Here is a 27,473-nt window from a genome sequence, read left to right as displayed (position 1 = left end):
GAACACGTGTTTTACCTCACTAAGGAATAAAAAAGGAAGCTTTTGAAAATATCTGTATTTGTCTTGGCCAATATCTGTTAAGTGGCTCATGTATATTGGAGATGTTGCTTAGCACTTTTATTTAATGCAAACGAAAGTTTTATAATGTGAGCACTATCATAATGTCCATTTTATAGACAAGTTATCTGAAGTTCAGGGAGGGAATATGCCTAAGGTGATACAATTAATAAGTGGTGGAAGCAAAATGCCATTTTACCTGGATTTTCAAAGTTTAAATGATAGGTATCAAAATTAAAACTATACATGTCTTTGATCAAGCAATTTCACCTACAAAAGTTTATCCCAAGGAAAAAATTGGGTAAGTGCACAAAGGACTTTTATAAATGAGAACATTTAGTGCTTTTTATGAAGCAAAAAATGGAAGCAACATAAATATTCTTCAAAAGAGAATTGGCTAAATATGTGAAGATATATCCATATGGTGTAAACCCAAGCTGCTCTTGAGAAGAATGAGGTAGATCAATATGATTTGACTTAGAAACTTGGCCCACCTATTTTGTTCAGTGGGAGAAAAAGGGCAAGCTACAAAACAGCATGTAAATTATGACTCTATTTTTGTCAAAGAATATGTTTAGTTAAGCAGAAAAAAATGTCTGAATGTGTTTGCTGTAGTTATTTTTGTGGAGGGATTACATTATAGCTGGGAATATTCCTTTTGGTATAGCAATTTGAAGCAGGGGGAAAAAAAGCCAACAAATACTGTCACATGCTGAAAGTGACACATTGGAACAAATGCATTAGCGTTGCAGGAACATGCCCAGGACAGGTGGAAGGAGATCAGAGAAAGCACACGTAGGAGAGAGACATGATAGAAGATTCAACACACAGACGGGGGTTGTGCAGATGGAAGACAGCAAGAAGTAGAGGACAAGGGGACAGAAGGGAGGAAGGGGATGGAGAGGAAAGTGGAAATTAAAGACAAGTTGGAGAAGCAACAGAATCCTTGCAGGAAAGGTCAGCAAAGCCAGAGTATCCATAGGGAAGTTCAACCTGTGGTTTTGCTAAAAGTCAAGTGTGTGTGGCTAAGTGTTTTAAGACAATCAGGAAGCCTGGGTTCTGGAGTGAAGCAGTACAGCTGGTGGTCACTAAATATCCATGTGTTCCCCTATGGGCTCTAGCCCCACCTTGTATTTACGTTTGGATTATGTGGCTCCTTATTGTCACTGAATTCCAAGAGGAAGGGCTGAGGTCCCTAGGAATTGCATTGCCTTATTTTATCACTCTCTTACCTTTATTCAGAAACTGTGAATGTCATGTGTTCCATGATGGCCTACTAACAAGAAGCTACCAATGCCCAGAAGCCAAGAGCCACCAAAGTGTAGGGGCCAGAATGTGATTGAGAAATTTATTGTTTTAAGACACTGTGATTAGGGTTTTTTTTCTGTTATTGCAACAAGAGTTGCTTGCTCTAATATGTGTTGCTATTTATTTTCTGATTGACTTTGGGCAGATTACTTAACTTTCTGAACATCAGTTTTTTTCCTGAAAGTGGAAAAAATAATAGTAATATCTCACAAAGTTATTGGAATATTAAATGGGAAAGTGTACAGTATTAAGAATAAAGTATCTAATATGTGTTAGCCATTATCATGTTGCTATTATTATCATTTACAGCAGGAATTGATAAACAATCTCCCTTTCCTGCCTCCCCCCCAATAGATAGCAACAAGGCTAGGGAAAAGTCAATAGTTAGCAGGGCCAAACCAAGGAGGTAATTGTGGGGTATATTAATAGAAGATGTGAAATCCAGACATGTGAATTAAGAAGATTGTAGCCCCAAATATTTCACGTTTGTGAACTGCTGCCTCCCTGTCCAGGAAAGCAGTGGCTATTGGAATGAAGCACTCATTTGTAGCGGTTAACTTATAAACTAGTCATGTTGCATAGACATAAACATGCTTATTAAATTTTCTTCATCATGAACTAGGTTATGCTAATAATTATTTTTCTCAGTGAGTGGCCTTAGAAGGTGCTAGTATGCATAATATTACTGAATTATTGGTTAACTTTTCCCAACCATTCATCATCTGGGAGTGCTGGGACAAGAACTCTGGGCTATCTGCTCTCTATTCAATTAAGGTAGAGGGAAGATGATGTACGGGGGCCAGTGTGGACCCCTTGTGATGGGTCGTTGGTACAGGAGGATGTTATATATAAACACAGCATGTGATGAATTTGGGGTAACTTGGTAGTGTTAGTCTCCCCTCCCTTCTTCCCTTCTTCTTTCCCTTTTAAAAAAGTAACACATTTGCATTTAGCATAAGTATAACAGATGTCTTATTGGGTCTCCTTTCAGTGCTATGATTATATGATTTTTTAAAAAAAGTAAAATCAAATTGATTCTTGAGACAAAAATTGTCTAAGTTACTCCCACTAAGGTGTCAGTATGGTTACAAAATGTCTATAAGGAGGGGGTTAGGGGAGGTAACACTGGTTGTCAGAGGTATTCACAGCTGAGTTTTCACAGCACTGTTACATGGAATCAAGAAAATGACAACTTTTGGGGCCTCCCTGGTGGTGCAAGGAGTTATGACACAACCTATGAAAATGTCCGCAGCCACTGCAGCACAAGTTCAATCCCTGGCCAGCAAGGGAGCAACCCATATGGTACAGCAGACCTCTCCTGACCTGCCCACTGCTCCCCTCAGTAGTGTACTTTGGTCAGTCTGCCTGTTCTGTTCCTCACTCTGTCTCTGGTGAATCCTCTCACCCTCCACACCTCTGGCCTGCACCCCAGATCTTTTACGCATAAATAAATGAAACTTAAAAAAAAAGAAAATGACAACTTTTTAAGTAAAAAAGGAGAAGATGAAGAGGGCGTTAATATGGGACTTACACCTCTCAGAGACTTACAATTTTGCTTAATTCATTTTTCCCCCCAGTAGATGTTTACGGAGCACCTACTATGTGCTTCAGATACAAAAATGACAGTCTCAGTGCCAGTTTGTCTGAAGTTCTCTCTTTGCCTTGGCTAAATAGTAAATAGTCATGGGAACTGCCAGTGACAATTTACAGAGCTAGTCCGAAAAGCCAGCAGTTCCGGCACGGTTGCAGACCCGCTTTATGATGGTGGTGAAGACTGGAAACAAATGAAATCCCCGCCATTTTACAGCAAGGTGTTCAATGCATGGGCAAACTACCTTCAGACAGGTTTGCCCATCTCAGCTCAACTGCCAGACCCAGGACGTCTCTTCTCTGGCCAATCGAACCCAGCCAGCCTTTGCCTGATGCAACCACTCCCATTTAATAAAACGACTAGGTTTAGACCAGCTATTTTTATTTGATCCGGTAAAAATAGCTGTCGCCACTCACTCAGTCCTGGCGGGAATCAAGGCCTCCACTCGTAAAGTGTGCTTCCCAGTCATTTACTTCCCAGTCCCTGGCATTTGGGGGCGCAGCTGGAGCCACTGTGCCGAGACCGCATAGGGTTCCACTGACAGCCTCTCTCTGGGAGACGTGAAGGTGCTTTCGCTGGGAGAGGCCCCACCTAGCTCACACACACGCAGCAAACCTCCCGGCTGCTGCTAAACCTAGGAGGGGACGACCCGAGGGTCCCGCAGCGAGGACGATGGATCAGGTCCGCCTCCTGCACTTAGTCCAGCAGGAGTGGCGGGGCTGGGGTTAGGGGAGTAGAGTCAGGGCCTTTGAATGTGGGTATCAGTCCCTCCTCCAGAGAGGGGGACTCAGCCCCTCCTCGAGGGAGGGGTGTAGAGGGAGGGGTTCGCCAGCCTCAGCCGTGCCCGAGCAAGGTCCACGCCATTTTCCTGCACCCCCTCCTCCCTCGTGTGACCACTTTTGATCCCGCCCCAGACAAAGGCAATCTGAACTCCAGCAGAACGAAAAGGGGATCAGGTTGCTCTCTCCGCTTCCTCTCGCTTCTCCCCCCTCCCCCGCTTCTCCCCTTCTCCACGTGACTTTCTGGAATCTTTGCCAAAGCTCCGAGTCCCTGGGTCCATTTTCACACCGCGCAAAGGAGAGAGGAAGGAGGGAGGGAAGCAGAGGAAGGTGGAGCGTGTCTCCTCAAACGCGGGGATCCAGCCGGGGCCGATTCTGTGTGTTTCCGGGCTTACTGGGCCGAGTGGCATCGAGTTCGGGGTCCCTTCCAGTCTCTCCACCTTTCTCCTCCGTGCATTTAAAATAATGGCTCCTCCTCTGCTCCCTTAATCACACCCGACCCTGCAGGCAAGCTCCTGGGTGAACGGTGCGGAGGTGGCTCTGGGTGTGGAGCACACGGGGACCCCGCAGCTCTCCGCACCCCTGCGAGGGGCGGGGACGAGAAAGTAGCAGTCGAGCCCTGCGCGCCGCGGCCCCCGTCTTTCCCGGGCAGCTTTGGAACAGTCCGCTGCAGGGAGCGCGGCTGGAGGCGGCGCGGTGCGGCTGCAGCGCCGACCGGTCCCGGGAGCTGCCTGCAGCGCCGCGCAAAGTTTCCTGCGAGCGGCCCCCGCCGGCGGAGCTCCACGGAGCCGGGTGGCCGCACCAAGAAGGAGGTGTGGGTGGGTCTTTCGGGGCTGCTGCTGCCCCCCTCCTCTGCCGACGCAGAGCCTACGTCGAGTGTCAAGTGAACTTTGAAAAGCTGTTTCAGTGGAACCTGCGCCGGGATCTGCACGGGTCCTGCCACAGGGAAATGCTGGGAGGCGCCGCCGGCCGGTGACCCGCAACTTTCCGGCGAGACTTTGCCGGGAACTGAGTTCTGCCTCCTCTTTTTTTCCTCCCAAGTGCAGCCCACGTTGGCGTCCTGCTTTGCTGGCGAGCAGGGCGCGCTCTCCGCCCCGGCAGCGAGTGAACTGAATCCCCCGCCCGCCCGGGCGGGCCGCACCATCACCTCATTTCCCTGGAGGTAGCCGCTGGCCGACCCCCGCTCTTTCTGCGCCCCGGCTGGGGGTGCGGAGGCCGGCGTTTCGGCGGAGAGCTGGTTCTTGGATGCTGAAGGCTGAGCTCCTCCAGCGTGGGTGCCGAGGCGGCAATGGGTGTCTTCAAAGTGTGGCTCGGGGTGGCCCTAGCTCTGGCGGAATTTGCAGCATTGCCTCATCATTCTGAAGGTGAGAGAGCTGTGTGTGTGTTGTGTGTGTGTGTGTGTGTGTCCGTGCTCTTTAAAAAGCCCAACGTGTTTATGGAATTGTGGGTCGGATGGAAGTTTTTTGGAGCTAGGCAGGTGGGCAGGTGGGTGGGTGGTTGGAAGGGTGGGAGGGCAACCAGGTGGGCTTTTTCTGAGAAAAAGATTATTTTGCATTCAGCGCACACGCCCCGCTCCTGCCTACCTTTCTCTGCACTTAGTACGTTAGGGTGGGTGGGTGGGTGGCGGACCGAAGTGGCATCTCTGAAATTGGAGTCTTTTTTCCCACCTCTCCGCTGTCCCCGAAAAGAAGGCAGCTGCCTGGAGCGTTTAGTGAAGGGCGAGCAGTTACTCTCACCTGTGTAAAAATACTTCTATAAAACCTACCATCCGGCATCTTAATAGTCTCCGCCACTCTCCCGCCCTGTCGCCTCAATAAGTCTCGGTAAAGTCTAGTTAAGATTTTATCATTAGCTGCTTAGAGCGTGTTCTGGATGTAAGCAATTCACTTGCACTAAAAGAAATCGCACCAGCCGGGGAGGCACTAGTCTACCTGCTTCCCCGGGGGGGGTGGGGGGGGTGGGGGGGGTGGGGGGTGGGGGTGGGGGTGGGGTGGGGGAACTGGGTAATAGGAGTTTAGCTTCCTTTCTGACTTCGCCCTCTGCTTCCCTGTTTTGCTCCGGGGCTCCAACTTAGGCGTCAAACCCAGGAGCTGGAGCAAAGAAAGAAGGAGTCTGAGCATTGTTGTCGCCATGATAGCAAAAGCAATCTTGACTCAGGCAAAGAAATGAATCAATAAGTAAAGGGTCCTAGGCTGGCGGACCCGAGCACGCTAGGCGCTGGGAGCTCCCACCTGCTCTTTGGAGCGGGGAAAGTCGCCCGGCTGGTGCTTAGAGGTGGGAGGGAGCTGGCGGGCTGGTGGGAAGGCTGCTTAATCCACAGCCCGGGCCTCCCGGCTTTCCCTCCCGGCTCCATTTATTATCCCTCCAGCTGCGGGAAGGAGAGTTCACCTGCCCCGCTGCAAATCAGAGCTGCAGCCGCGGCGGCGCGGGGCGGGGCGCCTTCTTCGCGCGGGTGTCGGGTGGGGGCCACTCGCGGGTGCAGCACGAAGTCCTGCCTCCAGTCGGCCTCCAGCCCCTGGAGCAGCTGCCTCTGCTCGCTTTCGGGGAGAAAGTGGCGTGGCCTTGGAAATCCACGCGCAATGGTGCGGCTTGACGTGGGGATGGACATCTCCTCCCGCTGCCCCCGGGGTCGTGTGTCAAGTTTGTACTGTCGCCGGAAAAAGCACGTCTGGGGCCTGTGCAGAACCTCTTTAAACCAGTAAAAATATGTGTAGTTTACTATATGTGTGCGCGTTGCATACTTTACAAAAATTAAAAGTTAAGGGCTTAATTGTATTAATGGTCCAGATGCGAGAGATAGCCCAGACCACCCAAATTGGAACTTCGAGACTTAGAAAAATCACATTTTCATTTGGTGGTGGCAGATTTTTATTTAGAATCCTATCTCAGCAACGCTGAAAACGTGCTCTCTCTCTGAGATAGCTCACCAGGGGGCAGCTGGAATGATGCAGTTTTTCAGAACAAAATTTCTTGAAATTATAAAAACCGTTATTATTAAAAAGGGTTCGCTGTAGTGAAGGTGGACAGAGTTTAAGAATGTCCAGTCTTATGTGGGGGCAGGACGAGTGCAGGACTACAGGGGCGCTATTCTGCCATAGATTCTTTGGAAACTTTGTTCTTAACCGTTTGGTCTCACCGTCAGAGCATTTTGGAATCATTTTACAAATTTGATTGATAGATGTTTGCGTTTCCAGCCAAGGCACAGTGATGCTTATCTAATCATCAATGAGTGAATGAATATGGGCGTTTATTGAGTACATCTTTGCCTGGCACTGTGTTAAGTACTTTCTATTATCTCATTTAATGAATTTAATTAAGTGATGTCAATCCCACAGCCAAAAAAACCTAGCTGTCATCTCATGAGGACTTTAATTTTGTTTTGTCAAGTTTTTCTTTTCTCTTAAATATGAAAACATTGAGGACAAGGTTGGAAATCTTAAGGGTCTTAGAGATTTCCTCAAGTTTGTATTACTAGCCTTGGCAGTGCTTTTTAAAAATGGAAAACAAGCATTCACAAGTGTACTTCTCTTGAAGTGGCCATGGAAGAATTTGTCCTCAGTGAGAAGTAGCACGTTTTCCAGCATTGCTGAGATAGGATTCTAAATTAGCAACTGCCATTACCAAGTCAAAATATATATTTTTCTAAGTCAGGAGCATGTCACACAGGCTTCTACATCAGTTAATAATCCTACAATTGGGGCCTCTCTGGTGGCACAGCGGGTTGAGTGCAGTGCTGTGAAGCTGTCCGCAGCCTCTGCAGTGCAGGTTTGAGCTCTGTGGGCTGGGGAGATACCCACATGGCGCGGCAGACCTCTCCTGTCTCGCCGCTGCTCCCCTTGGCAGTGTTTTTCGGTCCATCTGCCTGTTCTGTTCCCTGCTCTGTCTCTGGTGAATCCTCTCACCCTTGCGCACATCTGGCCTGTACCCCTGTTCTTGTATAAATAATTTTTTAAAAAAAATCCTACAATTAGTGTTGATAAAGGTGTGGTCGGTTCTCATTTAGTGTGCTCACTGAGAGCTGAGGATGGCTCCTAGTTATCCCTATTTTTTCCAACTCAGCTAGTACACAATAGGTGATAAAAAATATTGGTATGATTACCAAATTACATTCCTTTAAATTAACCTTAAAATGGCTTCTATGAGAAGCTGCAATTTGACCTTGAATGTACCACCTAACTTCTTTGGGCTGTGATTCCAAATGCTGGCATTGGCTTGGTGATAGCTCTAAAGTATTTGCCAATCATCCAACATAGAAAATACAGGATCAATGTGTGCTTCCATTTATGGTCAGTTGCAACTTTTTGGTTCTGAATTTTATTTTAGTTATTAAAAATATAGTTTTTTTACCAGCAATTTATTAGCAGTATTATTTTACCTTGTCTCAAATTGTCAAACTGATAAACTACTAGGAGTTGAGAACTTAATACAATTAAGAAGTCACAGAAACTTCTAGCAAGCATGGATGCATTCTGAGTCAAATAAGCTCTGCCATTACATTTTTTTGAGAAACACATCTCGATTTATAGTGATAGTGGAAATTCTGTGAAGTTGCACTAGATAGAACATGGAGGTTAATAGAATGAGTTTTTAAGTCTGTGTCCTATCACTCTCCATGTAACTTTAGCCAATCCCACAATCTCCCAGGCTTTCCCTATAAATGCCAGTAACAGAATATGTTGAAAAGTATTATTTGATAGACAATGTTTTATTTATGAGGGATCAGCATATTTGGTTCCACTCTTGGCTGAGGGTTCCTTCTGTGTAAGATTCCATGCTTAAAACTCAGTGTTAAGGAAGAGAAGACATAGACTGGGGAAAAATATTTCATCTCTTCATTATTCCATTCCACAAATCTTTATTCAGAGCTTATGTGTCTAGTAGGGGGATACAGATGTCAAAAAACTGAATTCATAATACCAGCCCTCAAGGAGTTTATATATCCAGAAATGGTTAATATCAGTAAAATAGCAGTAGGATATGTGAACATTGGTCCTTGGTGGATTTTCCAATTTGAATAATTGCAACTTTGTATCTTCTGGCTTTTGCATCTTCCTGCTAGTGGAAATAAAGGGGTGATTTACAGTCATAGGCTCTTACACATTTCTGTTCTCTGTTGGGGATTGGACTCTGGGTGTTACCTCCTCATACACATCATTTAGTGAGGGCACAGCCATCTGTATTCACTGTTATGGACTTGAGTGGCAATATCACTCAATTTTACTCAGACACAGTAGTCATAAAATACTCACCACCACATGGCTCAGGAGAGGGGAGGGCATTACCACATGGTGAAGTTGGAGCCATTTGCCAAATCTACAATCCGTTCAAAAACTGTTGGCCCAATTTCATTTTAACTGTTAATTGATCAGAATCCTGGTTGACAATAATCAGGACTGTCCTTTCAGTCCAGAACACGATTCTATTTAACCACAGTCTATAAGCCATATGCTGAATTTTAACACAACATAAAGCTTGAACATTTAAATGCCAACTTGTGACTGTTCCTAATGAATCAAGCCTCTGTGATATCGTGCTTTCCAAATCTCTTCATATCTTATGGTCATATGTACCACTAATAGTTCTCTGAATTAATGGGCCTGACGTTCTGTGCTCTTGGATTTAACTGCTCTACTTCACTCAGTTTACAGGTCCAGTTTCTGTAGTGAATAGTTTCAGGATGTGAGTGCTGGTGCAAATAAAATCACATTTTTGCTAAAAACTTCAGACTTCATACAGGCATGTTATAAAGGAACATGCTATCATGTGCAAAAGATCTTAAAAGCAAATATTTATTTGTTCCAATGACTGTGAAGTAATGTTTGCCTATTTGACCACAAAGGAAGAGGAAGGTCTCAGGGTCCAGCTTTTTTCTTGGCACCATACATGACCTCTTCACCTACAGAACTTCATGCTTCTTGTATGTATGCATACAAGAGCTGCAAAGACTCTAGTACTCCTTAAGAAAAAGTGATGAGTGGAGAGGACCACTTTGTTTGTCATGTTATATGAATTGATGGGTTAAGTAAAAGGATTTTGTTTTAGTGCAGAACCAGAGACTACCCTGCACCAAGTCAACCAACCTCCCAACTTCATCTCCTGGGAGATGTGAAGCATGTGCTGTGTGTGTGCAAAATATGCTAGCTTTGGAGGATCACATCTGGCATAGGGTGGTGATAAATGTTTGATAGGACTGGGCAATAAAGCACTGGAATGCTTTATTGTCTCAAGAGAATAGAAATGAGGTTTTGGAAACCATGTTAATGGAGACTCATTTGTGAGGCTGCCTTCGGGGTAGAGCTGTTCTGTTTTAGCAAAACCCTCCGAGGGTGAAACTTATTTCCTTTTGAGTTGTACATCATAGAGCAACCCAAGTTGAGTTATTTCCTTTCCCTAATGATAGAATTTATCAGCAACTACATAACATTTTGACTTGAGTCTCTAGCAGATGTTTGGCTTAACCAAGTGTGTATGTGATGCCACCACACTCCTTTCTGCTTTATTTTTTCACGTTACAGTGAGTTTATAGCATCTGTCTAAACTTCCAGAAATGGGTTTTGATATGGGTGCTTGAATACTTCTTAATATACTTGATTTTGGAAACTTGAAAGATACTGGCTATTGAAAGGTAATAAAATTATTGAAGGTGGTGTCATTGTAAAGGTTAAATTTTGTTTATTTAGTCTAAAAGTTTACTTTTGTTATATTATATGTAAGTGATAATCTTTTATCTTTCTCCTTTTGACTTATTTTGTTTGGCCTAATCCTTTTTATTTATTTATTTATTTAAATTTTTTTTAATAGAGGCATTTTTATTTATTTATTTGTTTGTTTGTTTTGTTTATACATGCACTGGGTACAGTCAGAAGCGCGGGAGGGTGAGAGAATTCACCAGAGCCAGAGTGGAGAGCAGAGCAGGCAGAAGGATCGAAGTACACTGCTGAGGGGAGCAGCGGGTGGCAGGAGGGGTCTGCGCGCCATGTGGGACCCTCCGGGGGCCGGGGAGCAGCCGGGGATCGAACCAGTGCCGCAGAGGCTGCGGGCAGCTTCGCAACCCAGTGCTCAACCGCTGTGCCACCGGGGAGGCCTGGCCTAATCCCTTTTAGACCCATCCATATTGTCTCAATTGGCAAGATTTCATCTTTTATTATTGAGTAGTAGTTCACTGTGTATATATATACCACATCTTTTTTTTTTTTTAAAGATTTATGTATGCATATAAGACCTGGGGTACAGGCTAGAGATGCGGGAGGGTGAGAGGTCTCACCAGAGATAGAGTGGGGAACAGAACAGACAGACTGACTGAAATACACTGCTGAGGGGAGCAGCAGGCAAGACAGGAGAGGTCTGCTGCGCCATGTGGGTTTCTCCCTGGCCGCTGGGGATCGAACTCCTGTTGCAATGGCTGCAGATCGCTTCACAGTGTGTTGCCTAACCTCTTGCACCACCAGGGAGGCCCCTTCCACATCTTCTTTATTCACTCATCTGTTGTGGGTTATATCTATTTTTTTCCATTAACTTGGCTTTTGTAAGCAGTGCTGCAATGTACACATGAGAGCATATACCCCTTCAAAGTAGTGTTTTTGTGGTCTTTGGACAGGTACCTAGGAGTGAAACTGCTGGATCATGTGGTAGATCTATTTTTAATATTTTGAGAAACTGCCATACTCTTTGCCATAGGTTTTGGACCAGTGTACAGTCCTACCAACAGTGTATGAGGATTCCTTTTTTCCCACATTCTCACAAATAACTTGTTTCTGTTTTTTTTTTTTTTTTTTGATGTGGGCCATTGTTATGGGTGTGAGGTGGTATCTCATTGTGGTTTTTATTTGTATTCTCCTGATAAGTGTGTGTGAACAATTTTTTTCATGTCCTTGTTGGTTATCTGTGTCTTCTTTGGAGAAATGCCTATTTAGGAGCGTGTTCCCGCATCGCCATTTTGCAGCAGGGACCTTTCTTGCTGGAGACTGTGTGAACCCAGCAGAAGGCTCACCGAGGAGACAGAGGTAAGCTGGGAGGTTTGCCCATGCCGGGCGCCTTCTAGCCTGCAGTTCCAGCCCAGAGGGGAGCAGCACCCACCGCTGGGGCAGACCGGGCGTGCAGGGGAGCGCGTCCCCTGCACTGGCATTTTGCAGCAGGGACCTTTCTTGCTGGAGACTGTGTGAACCCAGCAGAAGGCTCACCGAGGAGACAGAGGTAAGCTGGGAGGCTTGCCCACGCCGGGCGCCTTCTAGCCTGCAGTTCCAGCCCAGAGGGGAGCAGCACCCACCACTGGGGCAGACCGGGCGTGCAGGGGAGCACGTTCCCGCATCGCCATTTTGTAGCAGGGACCTTTCTTTGCTGGAGACTTGTGAACCCAGCAGAAGTTCCCCAGAGGAGCCAGTGGTGAGCTGGGAAGGTCGCCCAAGATGACGGCCAGTACCAGCAACACAGTGTCACAAGGAATACGGCAAATTAGAAAACAGGCAGTAGGGAGTAGAAAAACCACATGCAACCCAGCAACTCCTTAGCAAAAAAGCACACTGCAAAAAGAAAACCATCTACCAGATTGCAACGACAGTAACTTGGAAGAACTTCTGAGCCTTCCAGATAGAGAATTTAAAATTGCTGTGATTAAAAAACTGACAGAAGTCATAAAGGAAAACAATGATAAGGGGAAAATAATTAATGACCAGAAGAATGAAATTGAGTCCCTAAAGAGGGAAGTAAAAGAAATGCAGGAGATCAAAGAATTAATGGAGATGCTAAAGAACTCTGGGAAAAGCAATGAAAGCAGAATAGATGAAATGGAAGAACGAATAAGTACTCTTGAAGACACAGAAATAAAAAGAACTAAAACAGAAAAGGAAGGAGAAGTATGAAGGAAAAAGACCGAAGAAAGACTTCGGGAACTATCTGACTCCATGAGGAAAGGAAATATAAGAGTTATAGGAATCCCAGAAGGAGAGGAGAGAGATGTAGGAACAGAGAAAATATTCATGGATATAATTGAAGAGAACTTCCCAAACGCGAAGAAGGAGCTGAAAATTGATATACAAGAAGCAAGAAGAACACCAAACTTCCATGACGAAAGGAAAAATACAGCAAGACACATAATAGTAAAGCTCCCAAGAATCCAAGACAAGGAAAAAATAATGAAACTAACAAGAGGGAAGAAACAGATAACATTCAAAGGGAAACCAATCAGACTGACATCAGACTTCTCTGAAGAAACACTACGGGCAAGGAGAGAGTGGAGGGACATAGTCAACAGACTCCAAGAAAACAGATGCCAACCAAGAATACTCTATCCCGCAACGCTCTCCTTCCTCTTTGAAGAAAGAATAAGGACCTTCCCAGACAAAGAGAAACTCTGGAATTTTATTACGACTAAACCCTCACTCCAAAAAATACTACAAGGAGTCCTAAAGCCAGAACCTCAGAGGGACGAATAACAACAAAAGAAGGCCAAAGAAAGTTATTAAAAGAATAAATAAATAAAATCAAAGGAAAGACAAACACAATGGCAAATACAGATGCTAACATATTAATACTAACTCTAAATGTAAATGGACTAAACTCTCCAATAAAAAGACACAGAGTTGCAGGCTGGATTAAGAAACAAAACCCAACCTTTTGCTGTCTCCAGGAAACACATTTAGCTGCAAAAGATAAAAATAGACTCAAAGTTAAAGGATGGAAAACAATTCTACAAGCAAATGGACCAAAAAAGAAGGCAGGAACAGCTATACTCATATCAGATAAAACAGATTTCAAACTTAAAAAGATAAAAAGAGACCCTAGTGGTCATTACATTATGATCAAGGGGACAATACTTCAAGAAGAAATAACACTCATTAACATATATTCACTAAACGAAGGAGCACCAAAATATATCAGACAACTATTGGCATCTCTGAAAACAGACATCAGAGAAAACACATACGTAGTGGGAGACTTCAACACACCACTATCAACAATGATAGATCAACAAGACAAAAAATAAGTAAAGACACTAAAGCTCTAAATAAGGATCTAGAGTGCTTGGGCTTAACAGACATATATAGAACACTAAACCCAAAAAAATCTGAGTATACATTTTTCTCAAGTGCACACGGATCATTCTCTAGGATCGATCATATACTGGGGCACAAGGCAAACATCAACAGATACACCAAGACTGAAATCATACCAACCATCTTTTCTGACCATGAAGGCATCAAACTAGAAATAAACCATAAAAAGAAGGCAAGGTACTCTCCTACCTCGTGGAGATTGAAACCCGCACTACTGGAAGTCCACTGGACTAACGAGGAGATAAAAGAAGAATTAAAAAATTCTTTGAATTGAATGACAAGGACGACCAATTTCCTAAATGTATGGGATACAGCAAAAGCAGTAATAAGAGGAAAATATATAGCAATAGATGCTCACATCAAGAAACAAGAAAGAACTCAAAGAAACAACCTAATCTCGAAGCTCAAAGATCTAGAAAAAGAACAACAAAAAACCCCCAAAACCAGTAGAAGAAAAGAAATAATAAAAGCCAAAGCAGAAATAAATGAAATCGAAACTAAAAAAACAATCCAAAAGATCAATGAAACCAAGAGCTGGTTCTTCGAAAAAATAAATAAAATAGATAAACCCCTAGCCAGGCTCACAAGGGCAAAAAGGGAGAAAGCACAAATAAATAGGATAATAAATGAAAGAGAAAAAAACACAACGGACACAGCAGAAATCAAAAGAATAATTAATAACTACTATGAACAGTTATATGGAAACAAGTTCAACAATCTAGAGGAGATGGACAATTTCCTACAACTCTACAATCACCCAAAGCTAGATAAAGAAGAAATAGAACACCTAAACAGACCAATTACAATTAGCGAAATTGAAATGGTAATCAAAAACCTCCCCAAAAACAAAAGCCCAGGACCTGATGGATTTACAAATGAATTCTACCAAACATTCAGAGACGAATTGGTGCCTATCCTTCACAAACTCTTCCAAAAAATTGAGAAGGAAGGTATAATACCTAACACGTTCTATGAAGCCAACATCACACTAATATGATAATATCAATAGATGCTGAGAAAGCTTTCGACAAAGTGCAACACCCATTCATGATAAAAGCCCTTGAAATTCTTGGGATACAAGGAACATACCTCAACATCATAAAGGCCATATACGACAAGCCAACAGCCAGTATCATTCTCAATGGTGAAAGCATTTCCATTAAGATCTGGACAAGACAAGGATGTCCATTCTCACCACTGCTTTTCAATATAATACTGGAAGTCCTAGCCAGAGCAATAAGACAAGAGAAAGACATCCAAGGAATACAAATAGGAAAAGAATAAGTCAAACTATCAGTATTTGCAGATGATATGATAATATACATAGAGAACCCCAAAAACTCCATAGAAAAACTAATTGAACTCATCAATCAGTTCAGCAAAGTGGCAGGATACAAAATCAACATGCAAAAGTCAGAAGCCTTCCTATACACTAACAATAAATCTGAAGAAGAAGAAATGAAAAAAACCATCCCCTTTGTTATCGAAACAAAAAAAATCAAATACTTGGTAATAAATCTAACAAAAGAGGTAAAGGACCTTTACAAAGAAAACTATAAAACACTGTTAAAAGAAATAGAAGAAGATACAAAGAAATGGAAAGACATCCCCTGCTCATGGATTGGAAGAGTAAACATTATTAAAATGGCCATCCTACCAAAAGCAATATACCAATTCAGTGCTATTCCAATAAAAATTTCAATGTTATTCTTCAAAGAAATAGAACAATTATTGATGAAATTCATATGGAATCACCAAAAACCCCGAATAGCCAAAGCTCTCCTGTGAAAAAGAGAAGGGAATGGAGGCATCACACTCCCAGATTTCAGGCTATACTACAAAGCCATAATCATCAAAACTGCATGGTATTGGAACAAGAACAGACACACAGACCAATAGAATCGAATAGAAAATCCAGAAATAAACCCACAGATTTATGGTCAACTAATCTTTGACAAAGGAGCAAAGAATATGCATTGGAGCAAAGAAAGTCTGTTTAATAAATGGTGCTGGGAAAACTGAGCCGCTACATGCAAAAGAATGAAGCTTGACTACTACCTCACACCATACACAAAAACCAACTCAAAATGGATTAAAGAACTAGACATAAAACCTGAAACCATAAAATACATAGAAGGAAATATAGGCGAAACACTACGTGATTTGCACATCAAAGACATCTTTACAGACACATCACCCAAAGCAGTGATAGTGAAGGCAAAGATAAACAGCTGGGACTACATCAAATTAAAGAGCTTCTGCACAGCAAAAGAGACAATAACAAAAACAAAGAGAAACCCCACCAACTGGGAGAACATTTTTGCACACAACACTAATGATAAAGGATTGATCACAAAAATCTGCAAAGAGCTGATGAGACTCAACAACAACAAAGAAAATAATCCAGTCAAAAAATGGGCAGAAGAGCTAAAAAGAAACTTCTCTGAAGAGGAAATGCAAATGGCCAACAGGCATATGAAAAAATGTTCAACATCACTTGTCATCAGGGAAATGCAAATCAAAACTACCATGAGATACCATCTTACACCAGTGAGAATGGCACATATTAAAAAAACTAGCAACAACAAATGTTGGCGAGGGTGTGGAGAAAAAGGAACTCTACTGCACTGTTGGTGGGAGTGCAAACTGGTGCAACCACTATGGAGAGCTGTGTGGAGATTTCTGGACCTACTAAACATAGAGCTTCCATAAGATCCAGCAATTCCACTCCTAGGTATTTACCCAAAGGACACAGAAACATCAATTCCAAAGAACACCTGCACCCCTATGATAATAGCAGCACTATTTACAATAGCTAAGCTATGGAAACAACCCAAATGTCCAAAAATAGATGACTGGATCAAGAAGATGTGGTACATATATACCATGGAATATTACTCAGCATTCAAAAAAGATAAACACATGGCGCTGGAAGGGATCATGTTCAGCGAAATAAGCCAGAAAGAAAAAGAAAAATACTGGATAGTCTCACTCATAGCAGGAATCTAGAAAATGGGACCAGGAAAATGAATAACTATAAGAAAGTGAAAATCAAAATCAACAAAAATCTATGAACCAGAGACACTTTTGGGGAGGTGGGTGAAGGGAGGGGAGGGATTGGGGTCAAAATGGGGGGGTTGAAATTGTATGGGGAATATAAAAATAAAATTTATTATATAAAAAAGTAGGATGATAAAAAAGCAATAATATCTCAATTTTATTGATATTGCTAAAAAAAAAAAAGAAATGCCTATTTACCGTGTTCTTTCTATTTTATGATGGGGTTATATGTTTTTGTTCTGTTAAGATGTATATGTTCTTTGTGGGTCTTGGATATTAGCTCCTTGTCATATGTATGATGATTGTATACCTTCTTGCATTGAGTAGGGGTATCTTTTGCTTTAATGATAATTTCATTTGCTGAGCAGTAGTTTTTAGTTTGATGTAGTTCCATTTGTTTATTTTTCTTTTTGTTTCCCTTATCATTATAGTTGATACCCCAGAGACATCCCTGAAACCAAGGTCTTTTAAGTATTTTGCTTATGTTTTCTTCTATGTATTTTATGCTTTCATGTCTTACATCCATGTCTTTAATGCATTTTGAGTTAATGATGTGAGATAGTGGTCTGGTTTCATTCCTTTGTTTACACCTCTCAGTTTTCCAGTACCATTTGTATAATCTTGCTTGCTTTGTCTAAGTGTGGATTTATTTCTGTACCCTCAACTCTATTCTACTGGCCTGTGTGTCTATCTTTATTCCAGTACCATGGTGTTTATTTATTTTATTTCTTTTATTTCGGTGGGACCATCGCCAGCGGCTGGGTAACGAACCGGCTGCAGGCAGCCTCGCAGCCCAGCGCTCAACCACTGTGCCACCAGGGGAGGCCTTCCAGTACCGTGGTGTTTTGATAACAATATTCCAGTACCATGGTGTTTTGATAACAATAGCTTTGTAGAATAGTTTTGAATCTGGGAATATGATGCTACTGTTCTTTTTTTGTTATTGTTAGGATTGCTTTGGCTATTTGAGGACTTTTTTTTTTTTTAAATAACAACTTTTTTTTTAAAAAGATTTATTTATTTATTTATTTATTTATTTATTTATTTATTTATACAAGCACTGGGTACAGTCAGAAGCGCAGGGAGGGTGAGAGAATTCACCAGAGCCAGAGCAGGGAACAGAACAGGCAGAAGGACCGAAGTACACTGCTGAGGGGAGCAGCGGGCGGCAGGAGAGGTCTGCACGCCATGTGGGACCCTCCTCCGGTGGCCGGGGAGCAGCCTGGGATCGAACCAGCACTGCAGAGGCTGCAGGCAGCTTCGCAACCCAGCGCTCAACTGCTCCGCCACCGGGGAGGTCCTATTTGAGGACTTTTGTGTTTTCCGTACATATCGGTAGTTTTTCATCTATTTCTTTGAAGAATGCCATGAAACTTTAATAGGGATTGAATTGAATTTGTATATTGCTTTGGATAAGACTGTCATTTAACAATATCAGTTGTTTCAGTTCTTGAACAGGTAACATCTTTCTATTTGTGTCTTCTGGTTTTTTGTTTTTATGTTTTATACAATGTCTTACAGTTTTCATGGTACAGATCTTTCACCTTCTTTGTTAAGGTTGTTTTGAGATACTTTATTCTTTTAGATTCAATTGTAAACAGATTATTTTCTTGATTTCTTTCTTCTAGTTCATTACTAGCATACAGAAACACAGCTGATATTTGCATATTGATTTTGTATTCTGCTACTTTTCTATATTGATATATTGTTTCTAATAGTTTTTTTATAGTGGAATTTTTAAGGTTTTTTATGTCTATTAGCAGTTCATCTGAAAGTAGTGATTCTTCTTTTCCAGTTTGGATTCCTTTTATGCCTTTTCTTGCTTAATTTAATGGCTCTCCCTGGAACTTCCAATACTATGTTGAATAGTAGTGTTGATAGTGGACATTCTTTTTTTTTTTTTTTTTTTTTCTTTTTTTTAAACAGGTTAATTAGAAAAAGGAGAAAGAAAAAGAAAGGCATCTGCATAGCTATAGGTGGTCAGGATTGCTGCCTAAAGTAGACATTCTTTTTTTTTTTTTTAAAGATTTATTTATTTTTATACAAGAGCTAGGGTACAGGCCAGAGGCATGGGAGGGTGAGAGGATTCACCAGAGACAGAGCAGGGAACAGAACAGACAGATGACAGAAATACACTGCTGAGGGGAGCAGCGGGCAAGACAGGAAAGGTCTGCTGCACCATGTGGGATTCTTGCTGGCCGGCAGGGATGGTACCCGCACTGCAGAGGCTGCGGACAGCGTCACAGCGTGGGGCTCAACCCACTGCGCCACTGGGAGGCCCCTAAAGTAGACATTCTTGTCTTGGACCCAGTCTTAGAGGAAAAGCTTTCAGTTTCTCACTGTTGTGTATGAAGCTAGCTGTTTTTCATGTATGAAAAGGCTACATATGGCCTTTATTACATTCAAGTGTGGGACAGGAGTTCTTAAAAATGTCTGTTAAGAATTTCCTTCTAAGATGCTATCTCTAGTTATTTTTATTTGGATGTGAAAGCCACAAATGTCATTTTAATAAATTTACTCACCAAGATCATTGATTCAAACCCCAGTCTAAATAGCCATCTCATTTTCTTTGAAGATTGTTCTTAATTTTATTAATGGTGGAAAAGTGAACCAGTCCATTCCAGAGAAGTTAGTATTTTTGAGATTACATGAGTAACCTATTAGTGGCCACTGTGGTAAACTGTGTCCTTCCTTTTTTAGATACAAAATGTGGCACATTGTCAAAATGTGCTTTTGCTTTGGTGTGTGTATACTCTACTCTGTTTTGCAGCCTTTGTTCCTGAGAGAGTAGATATTAGCATATTACCCACATGTATTTAGGTTCTGTGCTACTCAAAGTCGGTCAAGATCATGTTTGTAATTTTTTAAAATTAATATTACAATTTTAATTTGTTTTCAAATATAAAACTTAGAGAATTTATTTTATGATAGGCTAGTTATTCAGAATATATATAGGCTATTCATTTCAAATTCAGCCTTCTTTTTCATTTAGAAGCAAATCATCTTTTGTTTCTTTTTTTTTTTTATAGAGGCATACTTTATTTATTTAGTTTGTTTGTTTGTTTGTTTATACAAGCACTGGGTACAGTCAGAAGCACGGGAGGGTGAGAGAATTCACCAGAGCCAGAGCAGGGAGCAGAACAGGCAGAAGGACCGAAGTACACTGCTGAGGGGAGCAGCGGGCGGCAGGAGAGGTCTGCGCCATGTGGGACCCTCCTCCGGTGGCCGGGGAGCAGCGGGGATCGAACCGCCGCCGCAGAGGCCGCAGGCAGCTTCGCAACCCAACGCTCAACCACTGCACCACCGGGGAGGCCCATCTTTTGTTTCTTATTTGGTGCTTAATGAGTGGAATATAAAGATGTATCAGTTCCTAATCAGCCCCTAATCAACCCATCAGAAAAATACAAAATGGGTGAAAAGTTTTGCAAGTCAGCTATTCAATGGAAGAGTTCTTTTCAAGTAACTACACTCTCTACTGCTCTCATGTAAATTGTTTTAGTATTCCTAAAGAGAACATACTGTGTTAAATGTATTAAATAGATAATCAGCCAGATACTTCAGTGGATGCCTGTACATAGAGAGTTAGGGAAAATAAGGTGTGGAAATAATCCCTGTCCTAAGTGTGTATATATATATAGTGGGGTAGACACATCATTTTCATATTATTAATTAACAATGATACTAGAAGGAAGAAATGGAGAATGAATTCACAGAAAAATGATATAGGAACAAAGTTTTCCGAGCCCAAAGGAGAAGGAACAAAATCCTGTGTACTAAGAAACTTCATGAAGGAGGAAAGGCATCAAATTCAAGGGACGTGACTAGACCAAATGCAACTCTTGTTGGAAACCAAAATGAGCAAAGGCATTGAAAGCCATAAGGATTAATGTTGGCCTCTTGGATTAGACTGGAAATTTGGTAAGCAGACACTAATAGGGATATCTGGATAGGTGATTTGGGACTGGATATGAAGTCTTTGCAGATATATCACAAAGAAAAATATGCACTGTATTTCTAGTATGCATTTATTTTAAAATCCAAACAAATTTTTATGATGCTTTTCCTCATGCATGTCCAAGCAATGTTGTTATGGAGTGTGGGGTTATTTCCCCAGTTGTAAAATGCTCATGCTTTTAGGATTTTGGAAAAAGCACAGTTTGCTGATAATCATGAATGTGACTATAGTTTTAGAATTAGTGTGCCTGGGCAGTGCCTACTGGTATATTATCTATTGCTTTTAATACTTATTTTGTTTTTCCCCACAGGTGCTTGTGTCTATCAGGGTTCCTTGTTGGCGGTAGGTCATTCTTAATATATTTGACTTATTCTTTTGAATGCATAATGCTTGATTGAGGTTACTGAGTGAGTGAGGAGTGAGGTGACCCTATCATTGTAAAATGTGTTTATTTTGCTTCACAGTTTGAGGATTATCCCTCATCTCCTGGCACAATCATGCTCAATTACTTAATACCTTTTCTAGAGTGAATTAGTTCCATTTGGATACTCAGGTACTGGAAAAGAAGTTCAAACACTCAACATATAATTTGCATTCTGTGGCTGTCCTTTGTGTTTTTTCAATCAGAGAGAAAATTAGATCCCATTTTCTTGTCAGATATGAACGAGGGCACAATTTGTTTATCATCCTGTTGCATTTTTCTCTTCCTTTGAAACTCTCTCAAAAAAAGTACAATTATTAAATTGAATACAATCTGGAGGATTCCTGTCTATTGCTTTGCATTATACATTTGAATTTTGGTAAACAACAAACAAATTAACATTTTATCTCTGAAGCTTTACCATATAGGATAGAACTGATTTTGAATGTGATGTCAAGATGACTTGGGGGAAAGCTAATTCAAGTTTCGTGCATTTTTTTTTCATTAATAATGTACTATGGTGCATAACAGTGTGTTAAAGCCTTATTGGAAAGACTGTCTACACTCCATCAACTCTAATAAATGGTGTGACAAGTCATTCTTCACCACATTTTTATTTTGGTTTAATAAATGCTGTAATAAAAACAGAACTGAGATGGCCAAAAAGACTTTTGCTCATTTACATTGCAACTTGCTATTGACATGTGTGATATTAATAAGTCATCTCGGATTACCCTTGTGGTGTTGAAATAGATGAGAAATATCTGAAATATCCAAGAGTCTAGATAATTGTAGCTATTCAGAGTAATGTTTTTTGAATCTAAACTTTATGTAATATAGTTACTGTTCTGGAGATTTATGATTTTTTTCTCCTGTGTATATTTCTATTATAGATTCAGGAGAAAACCATTTGCTCTCTATTTCTCATTCAATATCCTTAAATGCATAATTTTTCTTCTGTTTATTCTTCAATATGTTTTTGGAATCATTTTAAAATCAAAGTGCTATAAAGTACATCATCTGTTTGGGGGGACTATCGTAGATAATATAGGCAAGTCAGTTATCCATGTAAATACAAAGAGAATTGCTTATTGTATAGAATGATTCCTAATTTTTCAATATATTTTCATAGCTATTTATCGATCAGATATTTAAAATAGACTAATGAAATGAAGAGATCACATATTATTTCATACCTTCCCCCTTTTAATAAAGAGCCAAGTATGAGAGAGAGAAATTGAGATATTTGCTAAAGACAATTGGCCATTTGGGGTGGATCAAACAAAACAAGCTGCCTTCTTTCTGTTGTGCTGCCTGGATCTGTAGAAAAGTGGCTAGATTGTCTTTCATATTTGACAAAAATGCTCTTTATGATTGTACCTTGGGATATGAAATGTTCAGGTACGTGGAGAGGTCAGTTTGATCAAGTGAAAGGAAAGAATGTCCAGTCAATTTCCTTTTAACAGATGATCTTGTTCCCCTTGGTCCTATGTCCTGGCCAATCCCAGGCTCATGGACTCTCAAGGCTGCTGAATTGTATTCCGGTGCAACATATACCTGAGAACCTCTTCAGTTGACTTCTTGCTCTTGTACAAGTCTCTGCTACATTTGCATCTAAACCTCCTCAAGCCTGATGTACTCATTCTTGTAGTTATGCAATTCAAACAGAAAAAATAATGTCTATTATTACAGCAATAAAGATTAGTATTAAACAAATAGTTATTCAGTGACAACTGTGCACCTTCTGTTTTAGGCACTGGGAATGCATCAATAAACAAACAAAATCCTTGCTCACATGAAGCTCATGTTCTAATGAGCGAAATATATAGAATGTCAGATAATTGCTATGGAGAAAAGCTAGCGGGTGGAGGGAAGACAAATGCTGAACAGGGGATGAGGGTGGATACTTTAAATTGCGTGGTAGGAAAGGCCTCATTGTGAAGGTGACTTTTGAACAATGATCTGAAGGAGGTGATTAGCAGAGCATGCCCTCTGGATATCCAGGAGGAGAGAATTTCAGAGTGGGGAATAGCAAGTGTACAGTATGAGTGGGAGCTTGCTTGGCCATTTGAAGTGTGGTCAGACAGGCTGGAGTGCGTAATGAGACGGTGGGTGGATGGCTGGAGACAAGGTCAGAGAGCTGGGTGGGGGCAAAGCACTTGAGGCTTTCACTTGTCCTTACAATAAGGTGGGTAAGCCGCTGGAAAAGACAGAGCTGAGGAGTGACAAAATCTGACTTATAACTTAATTAAATTGGTGAAACATGAATGTTGAAAGGAATAGAATTCTTGTTTCTAGGGAAACTATGTTGAATACTTTAAAAAGGACTCCATAGAAGTGAGTAAAATTTGCTGTCAGATTAAGCGTGAGGGAAACAGCTATCAAAAATTGGGAAAACCCACAAAAATCTAAAGAGATTCTGCATTCGGTTTAATTTGAAAGTATTTTAAATTCTCTTTCATTTTAAGGAACTTCGAACTGGAAATGGTAGATGATCCATTGTGGGCACAGTTAATTGTCTGCATAAGTCAGTGCTGCTCCCTCAACAAGGCCTGGTTTTGAAGATAGACATTGTACCTGTAGCAAGAAAATGGAATGAGTGGACATTTATGTATTTTGAATTAAAATGGAGACTTTGAGAACATTCATATACTTTTCCAGGATTCTCCAGTTAAACAACCCTGTGTTAAGAGACTTCATAGTCAGGGACTGTTGTGGTGTGAGTCCCTACCCACGGGCACTTTACAGCTAGAAGTGACTTCAGTCATCATGACATCCAAACTCTCCATTTTATAGGTGAGGAAACTACCTCAGGGATGTGAGGTTCTTGGGGTTCACTCATTTCTTAGTTGAAGAACGAGAAGTGAAGAGTGGATCTGGTTGAAAGTGGCAAAACATCAATTATATCCAGAAGAATTTCATAAACTATATCAGACCAGTGAGAATGGATCCAGGCACAGGTGGAGAGTTGCTCTCTACTTGTCTTGATACCTATTCTTTTTCTTTCTAAAAAAGATTTATTTATTTTTGCATACAAGAGCTGGGGTACGGGCCGGAGGTGTGGGGTTGGGGATGAGAGGATTCACCAGAGACAGAGTGGGGAACAGAACAGGCAGACTGACTGAAATACACAGCTGAGGGGAGCAGCGGGCGAGACAGGAGAGGTCTGCTGCGCCATGTGGGTTGCTCCCTGGCTGGCTGGGGATCAAACTCATGCTGCAGAGGTTGTGGATTGCTTCATAGTGTGGTGCTTAACTCCTTGCACCACCAGGGAGGCCCCCACTGTTACCTTTCCAATCTCATTCACTTTTTGCCTAGGCAACTGTACTTATAGTGGAATACCTGGGGCCCTTGTATCTGACGGACCTCCTTTTGATACTTCTCTCTCCCCTACACATCAACTCAGACCTTCCTAAATCTCCATAATATCCTATATGAAATGAGGCTAAACAAAGCCTTTCCCGAAGGGTTTTCATGGACTAAAGAAGATAATGTGGGGAAGATACTCAGATGCAGTGCTTGGCTTGTGCTATTCTGCCATAACAAAACTCTTCTTTCCTTTTTACTAATTAAGAGAAGAAAGAGGAGGGTGATAGTTATTAGGTACCTACTATGTATTTAATACTCTCAACAATCCCAGGACACTGATGTTCTCTTTACAGATGTGGAAGCTGATACTCTGATTTCCCTTCAGATCGTATAAATCTTTTGCCTTTTATAGATATGAAATTGAGGGCTAAAAATTAGAAGTCACTTGACAAATATGCATGCTAGTCAGTGCTGAAGAAAGGATTCGAACCCAGTTCTGACACTAAAGCCATTTCCCCACGCCTGCTGTTTCTCGCAGCTGAGTAGGTCTGTTTGCAGTCTCTGAACACAGCTAGCTTATTTCATCTTCAGTCCTATGTGCCCATCCCCTCCCTGCTGCACCTGCTATGCAGTTGTCTCTGCCAGTCTCTGTCCCTGACCTGCTGCAAAAGCCAACTGTCCCTGGGTAACCCCTTCCCATTTCACTGAAGCTCCCGGCACTAATGTGCACTAAATTCACCACATGATACAGGAACATTCAGGGGGTCATTCCATCTTAAAAATATAAATATTATACCTACACATCCCCCACAGTGTATAGTATCTCCCAGCTTTTGAAGCTCTATGGACTTGTGGTGACATTCTGGTATGAGTTGGTTCTAAGCCACCGGTAGCCATCTCTTAGTTGTGCTCTGACTTCAGCTGTCTCTTCTTTAACACTCTCTTCCCTGGTTTCCTCTTGCATTTTTCAGGCCAGAAATTAAAAGAAGGAACTGAAAATTTCTACATATTGAGAAACACTGAATATTCTATTTGCAGGTGTGCTTCTTGCTCACCTCTGGGCTCCCCCAACTTTCTCTAAAGTCAGTCCTTATGAACTGAGATTGTGACCATGTTAAATCAGGACTCCATCCGAGGGGAACTACCTACTTAATATGTTTAACTGTGACAGGGGCTTTGAGAGGGAGAGTGAGAAAGAAAATACATTTTTTACTTCAAGGTTTTCACCTACCTCTGTTCTGTTCCAACCACGTTGAGTAAAAGGTAATTTCACTTTCCTTCAGCATTGCCACAAACAGTCGGTTCTTAGTGGGCATGGATGGTTGGATTCTACAGTTTTCATATCTGTAAAATGGAAATGAACTCTTTACTTCACAGGGTTTTGGTGAAGATTAAAGGAGATAAATTCCATGCTTGTGATTTACAGCATTTAATAAAGGTTAGCTGCTGTTAATGATGTTATAAAAAGGTTATGCTTGGCATTGGGAGTTTCTTATCTAGGGTACTTTCACTCACAAATGCTGACATGAGACACTAGCTTTTTTTTTTTTTAAAGATGTATTTATTTATACAAGAACTGGGGTACAGGCCAGAGGCATGGGAGGGTGAGAGAATTCACCAGAGACAGAGAGGGGAGAAGAACAGGCAGATGAACTGAAAGCACTGCTCAGGGAAGCAGCGGGTGAGACAGAAGAGGTCTGCCGCGCCGTGTGGGAATTTCCCTGGCCAGCTGGGAATCGAACCCGCCCTGCAGAGGCTGCGGATAGCTTCACAACGCTGCACTCAACCTGCTGCGCCACTGGGGAGGCCAGACACTACCTTTTAACACATTTTAAAGTTAGAACATTTTTTCGAGGATGTGGAATGTTTAGTATATTACTATATATAGTATAACACAATGGAAAGACCCAGGATTTGGAGCTGGAATCTTGGAACCACTGTGTACCTGCTGTGTGGCCTCAGATACGATATTCTATGCTGCTGTGTCTCCATTTCCTCTTCTTGATAAAAGGGCTTTATTCTATAGATTAGATGTGAAGATTAATTGAATGCATGCTTGTGAATAAAACCCCTGCTTAGCAAGGAACAGACACAGCATCTCAGTGAAATAAGATGGCAGAGTCGAAATGACTGAGTCAATAGAGGCCAGGGTATCTTGGCTCAGGTCCTGGTTGAGTATTAGCTGTGTAGCCTTGAGTAAGTCCTTGAATGAAATGAGGTTTCAGTATCTAAATTTGTAAAGAGAGTTTTGATCATCTCCAAGGTTCCTTGGCTCAGTACTATTCAGTAAAACTCTCTGTGCCCATGGGAAGTGTTCTGTAGCTGCACTGTCCAGTATGGCAGCACAAACACGTGGTAATTGAAGTACTTGAAATGTGGCTGGTAAAAGTGAGGAACTGAATTTTAAATTTTGCTTCTCATGCCAATTAATAAAAACTTAAATTTAAATAACTTCATCCTACCATATAGGATGATGTAAAATTAGAAATTTAAAATTCTTAATGTACTTTAGTATATAAGGATGGATGGTTCTGATGGATGGTTCCCTCCTGGATGAAGGTGTTGTTAGTGGTGGTGAGGACGTTCACAAGAAAATTGTTTACGTGGTTTGCTATTTTTTTGCTTACGTAATTGGAATGGGTTCAAGGTCTTCTCTATAATACTACTACTTTCTCCATATCTCTTAATGTCTTCTTTGAATAAAAGAAAAGGTGGAGGTATAGCTGAGCCCTACCTGTAGTCAATCTAAATTTGTATATATTTAAGATGTACAACTTGGTGATTTGATATACAAGGTGAAATATCACCACAATCAAGATAGTTAACATATCTATCACCTCTCTTATTTATTTGGTGGAGGAAATACTTAAGATTTACCCTAATAACAAATCTCAAACAATATAGTTTTGAACTATAGTCACATTTTTGAAAGTTAGATCCC

General features: G+C 41.5%; 1 protein-coding gene across 1 annotated transcript in view; it reads left to right on the top strand.

Annotated features, from left to right (window-relative positions):
• Window positions 1-5,008: 5,008 nt before the first annotated feature.
• Window positions 5,009-27,473, top strand: part of FRAS1 (Fraser extracellular matrix complex subunit 1) — a gene marked incomplete at its 3' end in the record, with an annotated part of 442,801 nt that continues 420,336 nt past the window's right edge. The window contains exons 1-2 of the mRNA XM_084232972.1: window positions 5,009-5,099; window positions 21,113-21,144. Coding sequence (XP_084089098.1) covers window positions 5,024-5,099; window positions 21,113-21,144 — 108 coding nt within the window. The 5' untranslated portion in view covers window positions 5,009-5,023. The remainder of the gene's footprint in view (window positions 5,100-21,112; window positions 21,145-27,473) is intronic.

Source organism: Talpa europaea (assembly GCF_964194135.1).
Source record: "Talpa europaea genome assembly, chromosome: 5".
NCBI lineage: Eukaryota > Metazoa > Chordata > Mammalia > Eulipotyphla > Talpidae > Talpa > Talpa europaea.
The sequence above is the reverse complement of the archived record's forward strand: the minus strand, read 5'-3'. Positions and strand labels throughout refer to the sequence as shown.